We start from the raw sequence: 19,971 nt of genomic DNA on the forward strand, positions 1-19,971 counted from the left end.
TAAGATTAGGTCAAATGAGGTTCCCTTATAGAAGCTATCAGGGAAGAGTCATTAGATCCACACCTGAATATCCAGCTACTCTCTCCTGTACCTCCATTCCAGCTGTACATAATTCTAGTATAGATGTAGAATTATACACAACAGCTCTCAGGAGGATCCAGAGTGAAATTTGAACTGAGAACGTGTCTCATATATGCAGCCATGGGGACCATCCATGGTGCAGTGAGACTTCTCTGTGATATATCTGCTTTGGGATCACCTACACTCCTGTAACTAATCTTTCAATCATGCTCTTACAGGCCAAATAAACTCACTGGTTGCCTAAGTAAGACTTAGGTACGATTGTAACTTTGGTCTGCAGTTAACGCCCTATGAAACTGAGTAAAGATTTATTCATGTCTCCCCAAGTAAAGATCATGCAATGCCAAGTACTCTATTCTTCAGAGCAGATTCACAATTAAATGTTAGATCAAGATGCAATAATTTCCATTTTCATTTTTCTTATGAAGAAACATTTATGACATACTTCTTAGAAATTTAAGAAAAAGAAAACTTTGAAAACTTAACAAGACAGGAAGTAGTCAATAACAAATCAGCACCGTTTACCTGTACACGAGTAATCGTCGATCCTGATGTACCCAGTTTTGCAAATACACATGAAAGAACCAGGAGTGTTCACACACATGGTGTTCTCACGGCAGTAATGGCGCCCTTCTGCACACTCGTCGATGTCTACAAAGGAAAAAGGGGGCAGAGGTCAATGGTGGCCAATGTTGAAGAATTTCCCTATGAGTTTCCTTGCTAAGAAGAGCGGAATGGCTACTAATTGAACTAAATGAATGCATTTGAAAAGGGCATTCAAAAATATGTCCTTTAATAAGAGTGTTTGATGTTCACAAGACAGAAAGCATGTGTGCTTTTATGAACAGTTCCTTGCCACGGTTTTAAATAGGTCTGCCGGTTTCAACTTGTATCATTATGAACAGCTTTTAAAATCTTTGGTGCATTCATCTACTCGTGTTTGATAAAATGAATCAGAAATCAGGTTGCACTTAGGATTCTGAAATTTTCAGTCCCTGGGTTGACCAAGTATTATCTTTGATTGACTGCCTATTCTGTACACCTTGGGGAGGACTTGCAAGAGGTAAAGTGTTCGGTGTACACAGAACTTGAAGGATTTCATTTGAATGTAGGAATCCAAGAGCATCAGTTAATCAGAGATGCAGATAGAGCAATAAGTACCCTGCTAGGTATCTGAATGCAGACAGGATTACAATGCAAAGAAAAGATACAGATGAGGAATTATCAAATAGTAACATATGAGTGGAATCTTATACATGTTAACTTTCACCTCAAGTTATAAAAGATTATGGATGTTAAGACACGATACACAAGGATTTTAATTGTCAAGAATGTGAATTTTTACAATAAAACCTCCTCATTTAATAATACCCATTTATATGGAATCTAAAGCACTTCCTGAATACTTGTTATTGAGAGCCTTATTCTGAACTGAGAAGACAGTACACTCTGGAAAGTACCTGATGTATAAACATGAGGAATGCAGTTCAAATCCCAGCATGTTGTAAAACGTGAGTGCTGGCATACAGTTGTAATCCCTAAGGCTAGGAAAGTGAAACAAGTCAAGCACAGAAAGACAAATACCATATAGATTGGTATGTAGAAAGGTTAATCTCACAGAGCTTGAATGGAGATTATAATAATGGAGCCACCACATACAGACTAGGAGGAATAGGAAAATGATGATGAATATTAATGTTACAGTTAGATAGGAAAGGAATTTCTGTTGGATTGCTTCACCATAGAGAGACTATGGATAACAATAATGAATGTTTCAGAAATATAGAAAATTTCAAAAAATTTACTATAAGTAAATAGCTGTTTGAAAATATAAATCTATACAACCAGATTTAAGTATTATATAATGTATTCATATATTAAAATATTACTTAATATGCCATTAACATACATAATTCTTTTGCATTAATGTATCAGGTAATATTTAAAAGTGGGAAATATAAGCACTAGATGAGCCTCTCTGCCCAGCCAGATCTTGAACATCTTTCACCAGGGTTTAGCTGTATGAGTCCATCTAGTTATCCCCTCCCATACCCTCTCCAAGTCCCCAGATCTAGCCCAAGTCCTACACCCAATGTCTTGGCTTAGTCTGCCCACTCCTGCCTGCACCATCCCAAACCCTAGGCTTCTTCCAAGACACCCATTTTTACCCACAATGCATACATTCTTTTCATATCACACTGAACTTTTCCACTCAGCCAACCCTGCACATCCTTCTCTGGGGTCTCATTGCATGAGTCCTTTTATATGGAAAAGGACTAGTCCTAGTTTATATTTTTTTATATAAACTCCAGAATTGGACCAAGATCAACCCAGCTTGTGTCTACCTGATTTCATACCCACCCTGTGGGGCTCATCTGGCCCACTCATCCTGTATTCTGACCCAACTTGTTCTATACATATGAGACCCAGAAATAACAAAAGAAGCCAATGTGCCTAGATTTTATTGCTAAGGAACAAAAAAAGGAAGAAAAAGAAAGAAACAAAGAAAGAAAGGGAAAAAAGGAAAGAAAAAGAAAAGAAAGGCTAGCAAGGCAGTAAATCTATACAAAAATCCATCAGACCTTTAGAAATATGTTCAGCAATTAGAACGACCCAGATGAATCCCAGAATGTAGACTTTAAAAGAGCAATTAAAATCTTTATTAAATAATTCACAAATTATAACGAAGGCGCAAAGAGACAACTGAGGAAACTTGAAGAGAGTGGCTGAGTGAGTGACACCCAAGACAACACAAGCATAAGATTGAAGGACATGAGGAAGACAATCCCAGAGGGGAAATTGGAATTCAATAAAGACAGGAGCATTGAGGCATACTCAAGCTGAAACAAAAATTAAAGTAAAATACCTAATAACCCAACAAGAAAACTCAAGGGAACACCTTACAAGCCAAATGAAGCAAGCAAAAGATAGAGCATCAGGACTTGAAGATAACATAAAGGATCTAGTCAAAATAAGCAAAGAATATAAAGTTTTTATTAACAATACAGGAAAGGAACATATAGGAAATGTGGGACACCATGAAAAGGTGAAACTTTAAAGTTATGCAAATAGATGAAGGAGAATATCAGGCCAATACCATAGATCATATATTAAACAAAATCAGAGTAAAGCACTTCTTAAAACTATGAAAAGATATGCTCATATATATACCAGATGTACACATCAAAGAGCTAAATCCAGAATAGAAACTGCCTATGCCACATTCATTGTTAAAACACTAAGTATACAGAACAAATAATGGAGTGTTGAAAACTGTAAAACAGCAAGGGAAGAAAATCTATAAGTCACATAAGAAGAAAGTCCCGTCAGAACAACAGCTGACTTTTTTTTCTTTCAACTTTGAAAGCCCGAAAACCCAGAACAATAATGCTAACTCCCAAAACCATGACAGCCACATGAGATTAGTATACCCAGCAAAACTATCTGCCATAGTTAAAGGGGAAACTTTCCATGATATGAATAGCCTAAACATATTTTATCCAACAGACAAAATGCAAAGAAAATACAGGAAGCAATATTTCTGGCTACCACGAATAATGATCATAGACAGGACACTGTAGAAATAAGCAAAGCTACAATCTCTAAAATACAAAGTACCACTGAGAACACAACAGCAAAAGTCAATAACAAAATAGCTGCAATCGTGTAACTTTCAATAACTTTAAATATGAACAGTTTCAATTCTTCAATAAAAAGACATAGACTGGCTGAATGAATCAAAAAAACAAAATCCATATTATCTGTTGTCTACAAGAAATGCATCTTATCACTAAATAGAGTAATTACCTTAGGGTGAAAGAAGAGATACCCGTACGCCAACCAAATGGGACCAATAGACAAGAAGGTGTAACTACACTAATATATTACAAAATAGACTTCAACCTAAAATTTACCAGAACAACCAAAGAAGAACATTACATCCTAATCAAATGAAACAATTAATCAGGAAGATGTTTCTAGCCTAAATGTATATGTGCAAAATTCTGGTGTACCCAATTTCATTAAACATGTACTAAGGAACTCAAAGTTACAGATTAACATCAACCAATTATTAGTAGTTGACTTCAATACTTCACTTTCTCCAATAGACAATTCAAAGTTCATCTGTACAAATACACCAAAAAATAGATAATATCACACATCAATAAATACAGATATTGACAGAGTGTTGCATTGAGACACCAAAGAATATGCCTTCCCTTCACAAGCAGGTGGGAGCTTCTCAAGAGAGTTCACGTCCTGGGACACAAAGCAAATCTTCACAGAGTCAGAAAGATTAAACTAACTATGCACATCCCATCTGACCTCAATGCAACTTCAACTCTGCAGTGGACAAATTTCTAATAAATACACATACTCATGGAGAGTAAATAACTCATTACTGAATGATTACTGAGTCAGAGAAGAAGTCAAAGGAGAAATAAAAACTATTCCTGGGACTAAACAAAATAAGAACTACATTCTATGTGTCCATCTTTATATCCATAGATGAGTATAGTTCTCTCCCTCATCAAAGAAGCTTTTCCTTGCAACAGAAGTAGACAATGACAGAGAACCAAAACCAATCACGGGGCAGGAAATACAAGGTCTTGTGATGCCCGGTCCCCACTGACACGTCTATGCTACAAATCCCTCACCTAACATCTCAGGGATTTTGCAAAACAGGGGACTGAAAGATTTCAGTAGTCAAAGGAACAGGATGTTTGATGTGAAATTTCATCGCTTAGAAATGCCCATAGATGCTACGCACATTAACGTTCATCAGCATGGCTGCCCAAACAAGATCTGAACACAACGGTAACAATAGACATGCTAACATGAAAGGGAGAAAGCTCATGAGGCCTCAATTCCAGACAAAGAATTACAAGCAAGTAGATGCTGAGAGAGGGGAAAGAATCTTCCCTGGGGAAGATCCCCAAGAATCTTATTTATTCATAATCTCCCAATTAGTTATTCAATACAAAGTGGTCAACTCTGAGATTATATGCATTCAAGTCCCGTTATACAGACTGGGCACATGCCAACCCCAAAACAAATACGTACAAATGTAGCTAAAGTCCTCAAGCAACAGCCTGTGAATGATTCCAATGGCAAATATTAAGACGTCTGTGTGCACAAGGGTCAGATTTAATTTGCAGAATGGAGGAGCTAACAAAGAAGAATGTAACTCTGTGGAAACATACTGGTCATCACAGGGAGGAGTCACTCTGCACATGCCGTGGCCCCTCCTCAAACAAGTGCAGCTCTTAGACAACATGGGCCAGCAACTTCAGTGGCTGGGGCAGAACCGCACGGGCCATGGGTGGGGCAGAACCGCACAGGCCATGGGTGAAGCAGAATCACACAGGCCATGGGTGGGACAGAACCGCACAGGCCATGGGTGGGGCAAAATGTACAGGCCATGGCTGGAATAGGGTCCTATGTAGCTCTCTACAGAGACAGCATCCTGTAGAAAAACCCTGTTTCCAAAGAACCTGGTACCAATCCTGAGAACTCTTACAGCATTATGAACTTTGATTATGCCAAAATCCTATGGGACGAAGCGAGCAAATCAGACTGCGAATTGAGATTAATTTTGTTAGTGTGATTCCGGAACACCACACATGGTATAAAATGTCCGTTATGACCATAAGTAGGCATAATTTGTGCAAGGGTAAGGTGGCTTAACTGCACTCATTTTACCTTGGTGCCTCCTGGGATCTCTAGCCCACAGAGATGAGAGATCCTGCCCTGCCCCACTTCCATTTGTGGACTCTTCCTAAATAAAACTCTAGCAAATGTGGGATCGTAAATTGGAAGCAAGAAGCTTATTTAATTGGTGCATTCAGGAACTTCATTCTGAATGTTAGGGAGAGGTTGGGTCTGCATTCAAAAGCTGGCAGAAGGTGAGCTTGGGCAGAATCCTGAGTGAAACGGAGGCAAAACAACAGCCTCCCTTCAGCACTGCGAACAGACCACACTTTGCTCATTCTCCCTTGCACCCTGATTTCAGAGGGAGCCCCACAAGGCTGTGTCTGTGTACTAACACTGCAAGTTATAGGACAGTCATCTGTCTCCATTGATGTGTGCCCAGTCTTGCAGACAGAGAATGGCGTTTGAAAAGAAGTCTCACAGAGAACGAGTGCAAACTTGGTCCACAGGATATTTTAGCTTTAAGAACCAAGTTAAATGAGCCAGATCCTCAGAGTCAATTTTATTATGTATAAATATCTCAAAATTTCTCAAATGTCTTCTAGTAAGAAATTCTATTGGGCTTTTTTTTTTTTTTTTTTTTTTTTGGTCATGTTTTGGTTATCTTAAGTACAGAACTACTATCACAACTTCCACTAAGCAGGAAGAAATGTACTGAGAGTGGGCTGCCAAATGGAAATACTCAAATGGTAGCTGGGCATACCAGAGTCTAAATAAAAATAAAAATTAAAAGGTGCGTTCATTGTTCAACAACGCAGGCTTTACGTTGTTTGCCTCTTCCAAAACGGAATGCCAAGAAAGTTAGCTCACAGACTATGGGGGCCTGGGAAGACAGCCCAGCAACTAAGGTGCTCACCTTGGAAGCATGAGGCATCAGTTCCTGGAGTCGTTGTAAAAATCAAGTAAACAGACAAGCCAGGTATGATAGGTAAAGGTGTGTAAGCACCAGTCATAGCACCAGTGAGGCAGAGAAAGCTCACTGTCAGCCCCCTTAGGGTAAACTGTTCACTCCCCCCAGCCAGTGAGAGGCCCAGACTAAAAAAAAAATCCAGAAAGATAGCTCCTGAGGAGCGGCATCCCAGGTTAACCTCTGCTCTCTACACGGATGTAAACACACATGCCCACAAGTGCTCGAGCACACACTTCTCTCTCTCTCTCTCTCTCTCTCTCTCTCTCTCTCTCTCTCTCTCACACACACACACACACACACACACACACAAATTCACACACAATCTGCCATACATGGACTTGCAAACCAAGAGAACAGAATCATGCCATTATCACCTCATTCCATCAGGTGTCTCCTGATGCTAGCGCTTCGCTAGCAGAATTCTAGAGAGCAGCACCTCTGAATGCCCTGCTTCTTCGACAATGAAAAGTGTAGGGTGTTCAAATAGTTTTCAGCTGTATCTCACTATAGATCTACTTCCTCTTCACTGTACATATCAACAAATTTCAAGCTCTCTGATAGTTGTTTATCTTTAATACTAATTTTTACTCATTGATCATAAGATGGACATGCACTGTGCTCCGGATACTGCATTGAGTGACAAAGACAAGTTTATCTGAAGAAATTCAAGTGTAAGTAAATGCTAGTGTTGTGTGTCCTGCACAGGACACAACAGAAACCTGGGCAGTTTTCAGTGGATAGGGAGCAATGGGCTCTAGGAATGGAAACACAGTGTTCTGAGCACCTGTTAATGTACTCAGGAATGTGTACTTGGCAATATACATGATTTTATATTTTATATAAACCTCAGAAAACTTGAGAAAACCAGGACATATTTATGTGAATAATAGCACCATGTCCTATACACATAATACCATTTTTAAAATCACTTCTGTGAGGGGAGACAGTCCAAGAAAACTTCATGGTGGGGGTCAGACTTGAGCTGGGTTTTGAGAAGACACTGGCTTCACGTGAAAGGCTTCTACAGTGCTGGAGGGCTACCATGGAAGAGCTCTCTGCCTGCCTAACGTTGAGCTAGACACTGTAGTATGCAAGCCTGGGGATGATAGCTGAAAAATCCACTTACACATTTTATGAATTTCTTTTTCAGCAATTTAATGCAAGTCTTAGTTTTAGATGGTTGCAAAATTTAAGGTACCTTCCCCAGCCTGACTTCTCTGGCTTTAATAGCTTCTATAGGTTTTCTGTTGTATGATGATGCATCTCATGCCTATTTTCAGTAGAATATAAGATTTGAGGATACAGAAGTTGGCCAGGATGTTGGCAGGCTCCAGCTGTATATCTGTTGCATGAGGCAATAAATCTTGTCAAGGCTTTTCCCCTTAGGGGTCAAAGGGGAAGCCCTGGTCTGAGCAGAAGCTCGGCTTGGCGGTGACCCCTGCATTGTTCTACGGACAGGTCCAGACAGTCCCTGGATGTGGTTTTCTGCAGAAGAGGCAGACACACCCTTTTGTCCTCTTGCATGTGGATTGACTCTCAGTTGAGTGGGGGGCCTAGAAGGGCATCCACTGCCAACACTACTCATCTCCAAGTCCTTAATTCCATCATCACAAGCTGGTTTTCAGGTCAGTTCCCATTGTTCAGGGTTTCAGTTCTGACAGAGGGAGAGTGACCCATATGGTTGTGGTGGTTTCTGCTTCTCTGCACTTTTGTAAGACGGGGAGTATATCCCATTAAACTAAAAAACAGAAGAAGCCCATGTTTCTGGTACTTAGACACTTTCTCTTGGGCCTAGGAACCTTAAGCTGATCGATTTCAGAAACAAGGAACTTAGAACTCCCTTTCCCTGTCTGAAAGCTGATATAAAATCTGTTATTATTCAGAAACACAAGAGGTTTAGAGCTGAAATGGACTTTATAGATTATATAACACAGCTAGAATAATTCTATTCAAGGAGACAGGCAAGGGAACTAAAGACGAACTGGTTGGCAGGGCTCAGACCTCAAAGCTCTTATGGGCCCTGAAGAACTTGGACCCTATCACATATGAAATAGGAAAGCTTAAAAGACAGGATTATTGAATCATGTATGTGGTTTTGGAAACTCCCACCAGTAAAAGTTTCAGGCAGTTAATGTGGGAGGCACAGAACAAACTTTTCTAGATTGAGATCCAAAATGGATGTTCTTTCTGGCCTCTGGACTTGTTTCTGGATGAAACCTGGAGGCAGAGAGCACTGAAGTCCCCCCCCCCCCCACTCACACTCCCCCATCCCCTAACATTCTACCTTCTACCCTGAATGCCAGGAACACTGCATTTTTCTAAATTATGCTGCATTTCTAAAGTGACAGCTTTTATCTTGACTTATCTTGCAGAAGCATCCTGTGAGCCTTTTAGGGAACACTAAGGGTTTCTTGCTCAGCCAATACAACATTGTCCCCCTGCAGTTATGCCACATATGCAAGAAAAATAGAGACTAGCACAGGACATTGTTAAGCCTCTGCTCAACAGCGATGAAATACCCACTGGGCAAAGCTGGCAAAGAGATCAACAGCGCAATTCAAAACCAGGAACAGTAAGTTTTAAGGAACATGAAACTGGGATGTGATTTGAGAGCAATATTTGGAGAGATAAGAGTGTTTTTAAAAATATGACATTTGCAAGTCTAAGTAGGCTTCTCTGTAGAAAATCAGCCTAGAATGGAGCACGATTTACAAATAAGTTGCCTTGAAGGGAGCTCCCAGCATCATACACTGGCAACACCGTGGCTATTTACAGGGATAATTCTTCTGTGTTAGGAATCACACCCGCCAGAGTGCACAAGGAAACATATTCCTGCAACATACAGGATTTCATTAGCCACTGCACTCACTACCACCAGTTGGCTTCATTCATTTTCACATCTATCCACTCATTATAAATTTCATGGTACATTCCACAAGAATAAGAATCCTATCTTTGTATTAGTTTTCATGTTATTCTTAATTGAACATATTATTCTTTGGATTGAGATGAGAGGGGAGGGATAAAAATTGAGGACAGCTTAAGAAAGAATTATAAAACAGTACTTATGGAGAAAGTTAAAGGAAAGAATATTGAAAAGTTGGGATTCACTGTCATGAATGCTTTATCCATTGAGATTTCCTCGTTCCCCTCTATATCTAGTACTACCTGGGTCACCATCATCAAGAACTCTGAGTAAGACTAAGTGTCAGTACCTGAAAGATCTGATTGGGTTTTTCTGATTTAAAAAAGACACATATAATAAATGAATCACCATGCTGTTTGGCAAATATAACACAATTTCCAAACCTAGTCTTGCAGCAAAGGAGAACGTGGTGTCTACACAGAGCAGCAACGGAGAAGTGCAACTGCCCAGGACAAAGGACAAAGAAGGGAGTGCTTGCAGTAGGGGAACAACGCTCACCACAGGAAGCTGTGGAAGCTGATGGGTATTCACTGTGGTTCACAGAGTAAATGTGTATAAAAGTCCTATAAAATCTATGAAAGTCCAGTGTTGCAGATTATCTACAGAAATGTCATTAATGACACAAACATATCCAATATATATGCTAGGAAGTTTAAAAGGTCTAATGTGTGTCACATAAAGGTAGTGCTTAGGAGCAAGTTTTCCCACCTCTAAGGCACAGAACAACCATTGTCATGAATTTCGTATGTAGCTTTCCAAATAGTGTCTGTGCTTATATAAGTGTGTATGTATGTATGTGTATATATTTGTGTGTGTGTGTGACGTGAATTGCTTATCAACATCATTTAGTCATAGGGTATAGAATAGATCAAAAACTAGTAAAACTTGAAGTGAAAACAGGAACTGAACCCACTAATCAGACCTCTCATAAAGTGGAGGCAACTTGGCAGAATAATAATAAAATGCACTGTATGCAAAGTTTGTGCTCTGGTACTGACTGGCTCACTGTAAATTAGTCAGGGAAGTTCTCATGGATGAAGCCCTATTTCTTCAGCTTCTAACTGAGGGGGTCTAGACTGGGAAGGAACTGGAGAGAAGGTTACAGAGGCCATGGCTTTAAATTGCTGGATTTGAGGTCCGGGGAGAAGTGTCCAATGAGACATGTGCATCCACATCTCACTCAGCAAGGAAAACCTAACTAGAGCTCAAAGTTTAAAAGTCACATACTCTACTGAAGTAATTAAAAGTGTGTCTTGGGAAGCATTGCCCAGGAAGAAGGCATGAATGAGGCCCTGGTGAGCCTGGTTTGTGGGAGGTATGGGATGTGGAAAATCTAGATAAAGGATGAAAAAGTGGAAATTTCTGGTTTATTTGGAAACTCGGTTGTATCATCTGATTTCCTTCTGGAAACTATCTTACGAGAAGATGTTTTGCTAAAGCAGATATGTGGGAGGATTATTGCTGAGAATGGGCATGTGGTGTTTTTCTGAAGCTGCCTGGAAACAGATTATATGATGTTTTGCTAGAGAGGATTCTTAAGAGAACACATGATGTTTGGACAGGGTATAAATAGAACCCACAGACAGTGGATGACATTGTGTGGTATTGGTCCTCCTTGCCACTCTTTGCTGATCATCATTTGTCATCACTTTTTAGAGGGAAATGCACCAAAGAAGTTCTGGTGGTGTTCCTGGGGCTCCTGGCCGCTTCAGCAGATTTGGGCTGATTGGTAGATGTCTGTAGAGCCTCTCCTCTCCATTGCTGCTGGATGGAACTGCCATTGCCGATTCTGGAATGTCATTTGCAAGTGGATTGAGCCACCACTGCTAATTTGTGTGAACTGACAACTGGTATCCTGACAACACAAACTGGATTCACAAGAAAGAACTGTTTCTAAACAGGCCCACATCCTCCTTTGCCCTATTAACCTTTCTACTACCTCTGGTGGGCGCTGGGCTAGAAGGGAGGTTAAAGCATTTAAGTTCACATATAACATTAGGATTTTGAAAGACAAAAGCCTACAGGAGAATGTCTGATTTGAAGAAATAGACCATAGGAATAGATGACCAATTGAAGAAATGTAGGAGGGAAGGGGAAGAAAAGTGATGTCATACAAGTTAGAAGGGCTGTGGAATAAAGAGCTACCCAAGCACATCGTGATGCAGGTGGGAAGGACAGAGAGAAGCAGGAGGCTGAGACGGAGGAGGCAACGATTGTACCAAGTTTCCTCTGAAGACATAAAGAGATGATGTGTGGTTCTCAGATGGGTCCGTCACTCATGAGAGATGAAGAAAGGGTGGGGGTAGAGTAGGTACATGGCTGAAATGGAACCATGGAAGGAGGACCTTATTGTCTATCCACTGAGAGTAAGAAGGGACAGGGCCTGGGGATGGGGTTGGGGTTGAGAAATACTGTGTGGGGGAAAGGAAGAAAACTGAGCTGGGATTTGCAGTGCCATTACCAAGCTTAGGGCAAGACCGGCCAAGGTGTGTGAACTGCAACAGAGATCTTCATCACTTTCTGGTTGTTGATGTTGTTTCTGAATCCTGCATTCATTACGCCTGAACACTACAGTAACCTTGGGATGGAGAGGCCGCAGACAGTTGCCTGCGTTCACAGCTAAGGAACCCTGGGCTGTGTTATAAGTTCCTCAAATGTCATTAGCAAGTCAGTGATGATAAATCAACCATGATGATCCAAGGTTTCTCCACGGTCCAGTCCATTCTTCAAGTTCAATCCAGTAAGTTCTGCGCAAAGCCTGCCGTTGCAAAGAACACCCCATTTGTTCCTTTCTATAGAGGTTCTCTGTCAGTTTAAACTGGATTCACATTGCCAGGCTTACAGGAAGTCCCTGTCCCCCCATGAGGCATTTCCCAGACCTCTCTGCATTGCACTTGTTGTATATGCTTCTTTATGGCTGGTTAGTGGCTGTCCTGACTGGATCCAACTCGTTTCCAATTAAGGAACAGACTGGCTCATCTGAAACATTGCCTTGTTGTGCTGAACTTTAGGATTCATCAAGTTCAAGAACATTCTTTTCAAGAAGGCACATCTTCTTCTTTAAATACTAAAGACTGATTTAACAATTATATAACTGTTTGCCAGAAAGCGAGGATTTCGGTCCTTATAACATTGAAATTGCTGCATACTGGGAGTTATGAAACTGATGAGAACATTAGATCAGAGCCTTTCAGGAACAACATGGAGACACTCCAATTCTCACTGGCTCGTTTAGACATAAATCACTGACTGAGCAGCACTGCTAAATTTGGCAATTTTAATCAATTTTTAATGTCATTTGGGAAGGATGGTTGCCCAACAAATGAGTATGCATAGGTAGCAACAGAACTGTGGTCCCTCTTCACCACACTCCTGTCCAAGGTATGAACACAAAGTTTAATTTAAACACGTAGTTTCTTTCAGAGCCCATCCTCTGTAGGAAAGGGCAATCACTTGGAGTGCCGTTAATACAGAATTAAGATGGTTCTGTATTTAAAGGAAAAATGAATAGCTCCTTATGTATTATTAAAACCCAGAGGTCTATTTTTATATCGCACCAATGAATGCGGGGTAGAGTTTAGACATAGCATGCCTATGTCTGCTCAGCAGTATGCTGTGCTCATTAAGGCAGCACTGGTCTCCCAGCTGCCCCTGTATCAAAACACAAAGGACTTTTCCTGGGAATACTTATTGGCCTAATCAAGCTAGTGCCTCTCTGTCACATAGATCAAATCTGTTCTTCTCTGAAGCTTTTGTTTTGTTTATATCTGCTTCCTGGGATCCAGTTCTTGCTGCTCACAACTTGTTCCTAGTTCTGTTTGTGGCATAAACACTGAAACCAACACAGAATCTAAATATGACACACCAGGTATCTTGTCCCATGTCATCTCGTTGTACGACCTGTATCCATTTCCCCTGTCACTGGCCATGGCAAAGCGCCACAGTCATCTCCGACCATCATTGCCAACCCGTTTTTATTAACGGAAGCCCTGAGAATATAAGGATCATATTATATGTTAGATTTGATTCTTTCTGAAAACTCATGAATAAAGAGAGGGAGGGAATTAATTGTAAAGGGAATATTAATAGTTCATTTCGAGCAACCAATTGTTAATTAGCCTCAAGCATATTTAGCAAATGTATGTAGAACACGTGACTTGGTTTCTTTGAAGGGAAGATGGAGCTGGTATTTATAATTTAATCTCTCTGCATACCTGATCTTCAGCTTAATAGCCCTGCAAAAAGACTTTTCCTATAAGTTAATTTTTAAAATTATTAGTCATATGTTCTGCACATGTCACTTCAAATGGATTCTATTCTGGGAAAGGGCTTTTTCTCTTTTAGAAATTTGCATTTCTATAATAAAAAAATCCAATGAATGACTCTTTATATAATACACCTGCAACTGATTTGTTCAGAAAGAATTGCTAAATTCCAGCCAGAACTTTTCTCTCTGATTTTAGTAAACAGAATATGCATGGGTAATTATCAAATTTTTAACCTATTTCTTCACACATGCACACACATATGCAAAAATGAATCCCTGAGGTTACATTTAAAGATTATTCATAGAATCTGCAAAATGAACAAATTATATATGCTCTATACTAAATGACAAATTAGAATATAATTTGGACCAAAAGGAAGTTTGACACAGTAATTTGGCCATAGAAGTCATCTGTAAAAATTAGTTACTGAAATAGCTAAAGATCTTAGTAGAAAAGCTTCAAGTATGAGATGATTTTTATCATCTAAACTCTAAAAAGAATATTTTCTCAACTTCTCATTAGTGATATAACATTTTAATTTCCAAAACAAAATGTTGCATAATATCACTTACATTGGAATTAATAAATATCTGTGAAAGCAAGAAGTTATCTTACTGGAAGACATTTTCCTAAAATTAGTTATAGTTAATTTCTTCTCTAAAAACCTCATGAAACAAAATCCTCCTTATTAATAGATAAACAGAATGAGGCTCAGACACACCATATGCTCTATACAACCTCACTAGGTAACTAGCCAGAGCAAGTCTTGATCAACATCATCAGAACTGCAACCAAATTGTGTCACAGATATACAGATGTTAATTTTATTTGCATAAGCAAATTATGTGCATTTGTCTACAAAATACTCATATTTCTGTGATATATTCCTCAGCTATGAAGAAAAATGAAATTATGAAAATTGCAAATAAAATGGGTAGACTGAAAAAAAATCAAAGAGAGGGAGGGAGGGAGCTCAGAAGCAGAAAGATCAATGCCACATGCTCTTCTGTTTGTGGATCAAGTTCAAATCTACGATTTTGTGTTTTATTATTTTTCCCACCATTACACTGTAATTTTCACATCACAGAGCATTCAATGCAGCTCTAAGCGCCCCTCTTGCCTTCCATGCTTATACATAAGCTGTCCTTCACCCTTGCATAGAACGAAACTCCCCCAAGGAAATCAAATAGTGGATGCAAACACTCAGAGTGGGAAGCAGAGTCAAATAAAGCCATATTCATCTTCTCTACACAGTTTAAACCAATGACTCTCAACTGATGGAACTTTGGCCTTCAGAGGAAATATGTAAAGCCCTGAGATTTTCCTGGATATCAGATATCCCAAAGGGGAATGCAGACCAGTATAGGAGCTACTGACTAATGGGGCTAGAGACCCCCTACAATCACAGAACAAGCCTACCATGAAGAATTTCCAGACCAAGAATGTGAACAGTTCAAGCAAATGGCCTGTTTGCATCTGAAACCACTCTGTTACATAAGTTGAGTAATCCATCTTCTTGGGCAGAGCAAATTATCGGAAGACTCAAAAACAATGATTTTTTTTCAAAACCCATCCTTAGAAGGATATTGATAAAGAACATCAGCAGAATAGCCTTTTTCAAACTATTTAATCTGCATAAGGATCATTTGGGAAACCTGAAAACATGCCAAGGCTCACAGCTAACCTATGTCAGAAGAGCAGAGGTTGGGTCCGGGAATACGCCTCTGTTAATAAGCTGAACAGTGATTCCAGTGCAGTTTGAGCCTCACTCTTAAGAAACAAGGTAAGAAACCAAACTGTATATTGCTGCTAATGACTATAAACAGTGTGAATGCTAAAATTCCTCTCCAGCTTAGCAAGTGGCAGCAAAGCCATTATTTATTAAAATAACAAATTAATGTTTCATCTGATGCTTTAAAGCAATGTGTCTTGGCTTTTGTGTACATGGGGTGGGAATCACCTGGAGATCTTATTACTGTGCAGATTCTGACTCAGGAGTCAGAGAGAAGGTGTAGCACCCTGCATTTCTAATAAGCCTCCAGGTGATGCCTTACATTGCTGGTCCTTACACCCTGTGTTGACTACCTAATATCAAAGTTTATTTGTTTTCTTTTTCAAAACAAAACTGACAAGAATATAAAAACAGGAATACCTTTTTTTTTTAATATGGCACAAAACTGTCTATTACAGTTCTCAGTTCCAACAGCAGATGGAAAACAGGTATATTATTTAAATGTTAGCTCTGGTGGAAATTGTCTCTATGAAACACAAGCCTAGCAGGTTTCTCATCATGACTTTGTGACTAACATGCATGATTAAATGTGAGTTTCCTGATGAAAGACTACATTTCCCAGTTTCCCTTTTAGACTCCAGAAGTTATTTCCACTCTTATAAGGGGCTGCATCTTATCTTCCTTTGTAGGCATATTAGCTGTCTTCACATGTTGGTGATAAAGATGTTCCCTTGCTACTAATAAACGTGGTCCAGCTTAAGGAAAGATCAAGCCTCCTCTTTATCTCCTCCTCTGTCTCGCTACATCTACCTTTTATTAATCTAACACCTAGCACAAAGTGTGCTCTCAGTTACTTAGAATGAATGGATGCTAGACAAAGTTTTCTTTATATTAAGCCTGAGATAAGGTGATCATAAAGCAAATTTCCAAGGGCTTGGAGACCCACCATGGAGAGAACAAAGTACTCTATAAAACAGCTAATCACTATTGATAACTAAAGTCCTCAATTTTTTCTTTGTAGCATCTCAAGCAATGGTGAACTCAATAAGTTCAGCCTGCATGTTTAGTGAGCAGTGCATGTGTAGGCGTGGATATTGCCCACCTGGAGGGTCTCATGTGATGGCACACTGGTTCAGAGGATCTCTGATTAATGCTGCTTCTACTGGCTTTGAGAAAACATACACGAGAAGAAATTGAGAAAACTTTTCTCTTTACAAATTTTGGTTTTTAAGATGTAATCTTTATTTCATATTCGAGAAGAGAATCACGTTTTATGTTTAAAAATACAAATTAAAAAAATCCTGTCTGTCTTCAAATATTGTTTAATAAATATAAGGTATTTATGCATGAATGGAAATTGCTTTTGAGGCAGGGAAACCTGAGTCTGGGCAGAAGTAAATGATGAGTAAGTCAAGAACAGATGCCGGGGAGTTCCAGTCTAGTAATTTAGTTGAAGTTTTCAGAACTTTCACACTGAGCTCAAGTTGCTGGGAAGAAGACAGCCTGTGCTGAAGGTTCTACAAGGTTGACTTGGAATACTATAGATCTGAGCCATGAGGGCTAGCTTATTCACTTAACAGACACTTATTGCCCATGTCTGTGTGTGACCTCACATCCTTTTGACAATGAGATGAAGATTCTTGAAATATATTGACTGAGCAGACCCATTCTTGCCCTCCCTGATATGGTCGGGCCTCTCCCAATCTGATCAAGGTTGTGATAGTTTACATGGAAATGGCCCCCATAGGCTCGTAGGAAGTACACTTTTAGGTGTGGCTTTGTCAGAGGAAGAAGTGTGTCACTGGGGGGGGGGGTCAGCTTTGAGGTCGCAGATGGTCAAGCTATGCCAAGGGTATCATTCTCTTCCTGCTGCTTATCAGTCTGGATGTAGGACTCTTGGCTACCTCTTCTGTCTGTACCCTGCCTGCCTATATGCTGGGCTGTTTTCTGTCATGAGAATGGTAACTAAACCTCTGAACTGTAAGCCAACCCCAGTTAAAGATTTTCTCATCAGAGTTGCTGTGGAGTCTCTTCACAACCCTAAGACAAGGGAGTGCCTTCACTCTGCTCTGCTTGGCTCAGGGTGTTGGTTTTCTCTTGTTCTTAGGGAGATGAGTCTAAGGCCCGCTCCTTGGGTCCCCAGGCTTTGAACTCAGAGTACAACTGTAGAATTGGCAGCTCCAGCAGCTTCCCTTTGCCTGGTGCTTACCAACTGCAAACCCTGGGACTTGTCCACTTCAACAGTTAATTAACCTGTTAAGTCCTTACAATAAATCACACTGCTTCTTTTATCTGAGAGATCTTGACTGTATGGCACTCTTGAACTTTAAGTAATGTTATCCTGTCTCTAACTCCTCCATTGGGACCCCGTACTCAGTGCAATGGTTGGCTACTAGCATTCAAACATTTGACTCTCTGTTTGTAAGGCTCTGTGAAGGTTTGATAGATGCCTTCACATGTAGGGCAGGAGGTGGGTGGATGGAGGAACGCCCTCATAGAAGCAGAGGAAGGGGGGATGACATAGTGGGTTTCCAGGAGGGGGGGAGCTGGGTAGGGGGATAACACTTGAAATGTATGTAAATAAATAAATAAATATTAAAAATTAAAAAGAAAAAATGTTATCCCAACATACCACAGAGAGTGCATCATTAGCCATACCTTGAAAGCTACCCTATCTGTAAGGCTTCCCTAATTAATCCCACAGGGCTTAGTTCTCTGGGCCATTCATCTCGGCTGTATTAGGAGGCCTCTCGTTAGTTCCAGCAAGGGCTCTTGGGCTTCATTTACAATCAAAGATTTCCCCTCATTCCATATTTTCCTTCCTGTCCCATAAAGAAACTCTTCAGGGCCCTCTGTTTTTTCTTAAAGGAATCCACTCAGATGCCTCAACATTCCAGAACTAATGATTTGCTGATATTGCCTGAGTCAGGATCTCATGCCTGAGAGAGTTAGCTGTGAGACAGCAAGTAGCAGAAAACTAAGGGAGGGCGAGGGGAGGGAGGGGGAGGGGAGGGAGGGAGAGGGGAGGGAGGGAGAGGGGAGAGAGGGAGAGGAGAGGGAGGGAGAGGGGAAGGAGGGAGGGAGAGAGAGGGGAGAGGGAGGAAGGAAGGGGAGGAGAACTAAGGAAGGGAGGAGGAAGGAAAAGGGAGGGGAAAGAGGTAAGGAGGGAGAAAGGGGGCAAGAAAAGAAGGGAATGGAGGAAAGAAGGAAGGAAGCAATGAATAGGGAGAAAGAAAAAATAGAGGAGAAAGGGAATTCATCATATCTAAATCATCCTAGCTCTAATTCCAAGGAGCTATTTTTTTCTAGGACTGCAAATTTATTCTTTCCTTTAAATTAAAAAAATTAAGATAGCTAGATTAAGAATACCTTTATAAAGAAAAATACATAGGATTCTTGTTTGTGAAAAACTGAATTAGGTAAGGTTCCTAACATGTAAATTAAAAGTGGCAAAAAGAAAGAAGGGAGGGAGGGAGGGAAGAAGGAAGGAAGGAAGGAAGGAAGGAAGGAAGGAAGGAAGGAAGGAAGGAAGGAAGGAAGGAAGGAAGGAAGGAAAGAAGGAAGGAAGGAAGGAAGGAAGTCAAACCAGCAGTTTGAGGACAAGTGCCGGCTGCATGAATTTGGACCCTGAAGCAACTGGTTGCTGTCCGAGCAAATGATCTTGGGCAAGTCATTTAGATTTCCAAGCTCTTCAGCCCTCAGCTGTAGGAGACACTGTAATACGAAAGGGCAGGGATGACGGCGGAGGGAAACGGAAAGCCTGTAAGAGCCAGAAGCAGCAACAAATGGACATGATGTTGGGACTCACACAGAGTCTCTTTGTGGCTGTGGAGGCATGCACAGGGTCTGTGAAAGACCGAGCTCGAAAAAATCTCAGCATGGAGAAGGGAGGTGAGTAAAAATTTCCACCCCTGCTGGAGAGTCAGTGGCAGCTGATAACCTCTAGGACAGGGAGGTAAGTCAAGTTCCTTTTCAGAGTGTGGCCCTTGGTGAGTGGACCTCAGTGATCCAACAGGAGGCCACTTACCCAAGAGTCCCTGGGTGGCACAAATTGGACTTGATGGCTTAAAATAATATTTTATTATTATTTGTTATATAATAGTTGTTATTACCTACTGTGACAGATGCTGACTTATACACATATACACTAAAACACATACACACAAACAAACAAAAAATCAGACATTAAAATGCTAAAGACTGAATACAGCATGTCCAGAAAACAATTCTGTCAATAAGGAGTTATGTGCTTTGGGTTTCAGACTACACACACACACACACACACACACACACACACACACATTCGACGTGTCTGACTAGTTTTTATAATTATATATGACAT

At 40.3% G+C, this 19,971-nt stretch overlaps 1 protein-coding gene across 1 annotated transcript in view; it reads right to left on the reverse strand.

The window, feature by feature from the left end:
- Positions 1 to 19,971, reverse strand: part of Nell2 (neural EGFL like 2) — a 301,332-nt gene that overhangs the window by 131,452 nt on the left and 149,909 nt on the right. Inside the window, exon 14 of the mRNA XM_052161466.1 lies at positions 607 to 732. Coding sequence (XP_052017426.1) covers positions 607 to 732 — 126 coding nt within the window. The remainder of the gene's footprint in view (positions 1 to 606; positions 733 to 19,971) is intronic.

This window comes from Apodemus sylvaticus, chromosome 17 (assembly GCF_947179515.1).
Source record: "Apodemus sylvaticus chromosome 17, mApoSyl1.1, whole genome shotgun sequence".
Taxonomy (NCBI): Eukaryota; Metazoa; Chordata; class Mammalia; order Rodentia; family Muridae; genus Apodemus; species Apodemus sylvaticus.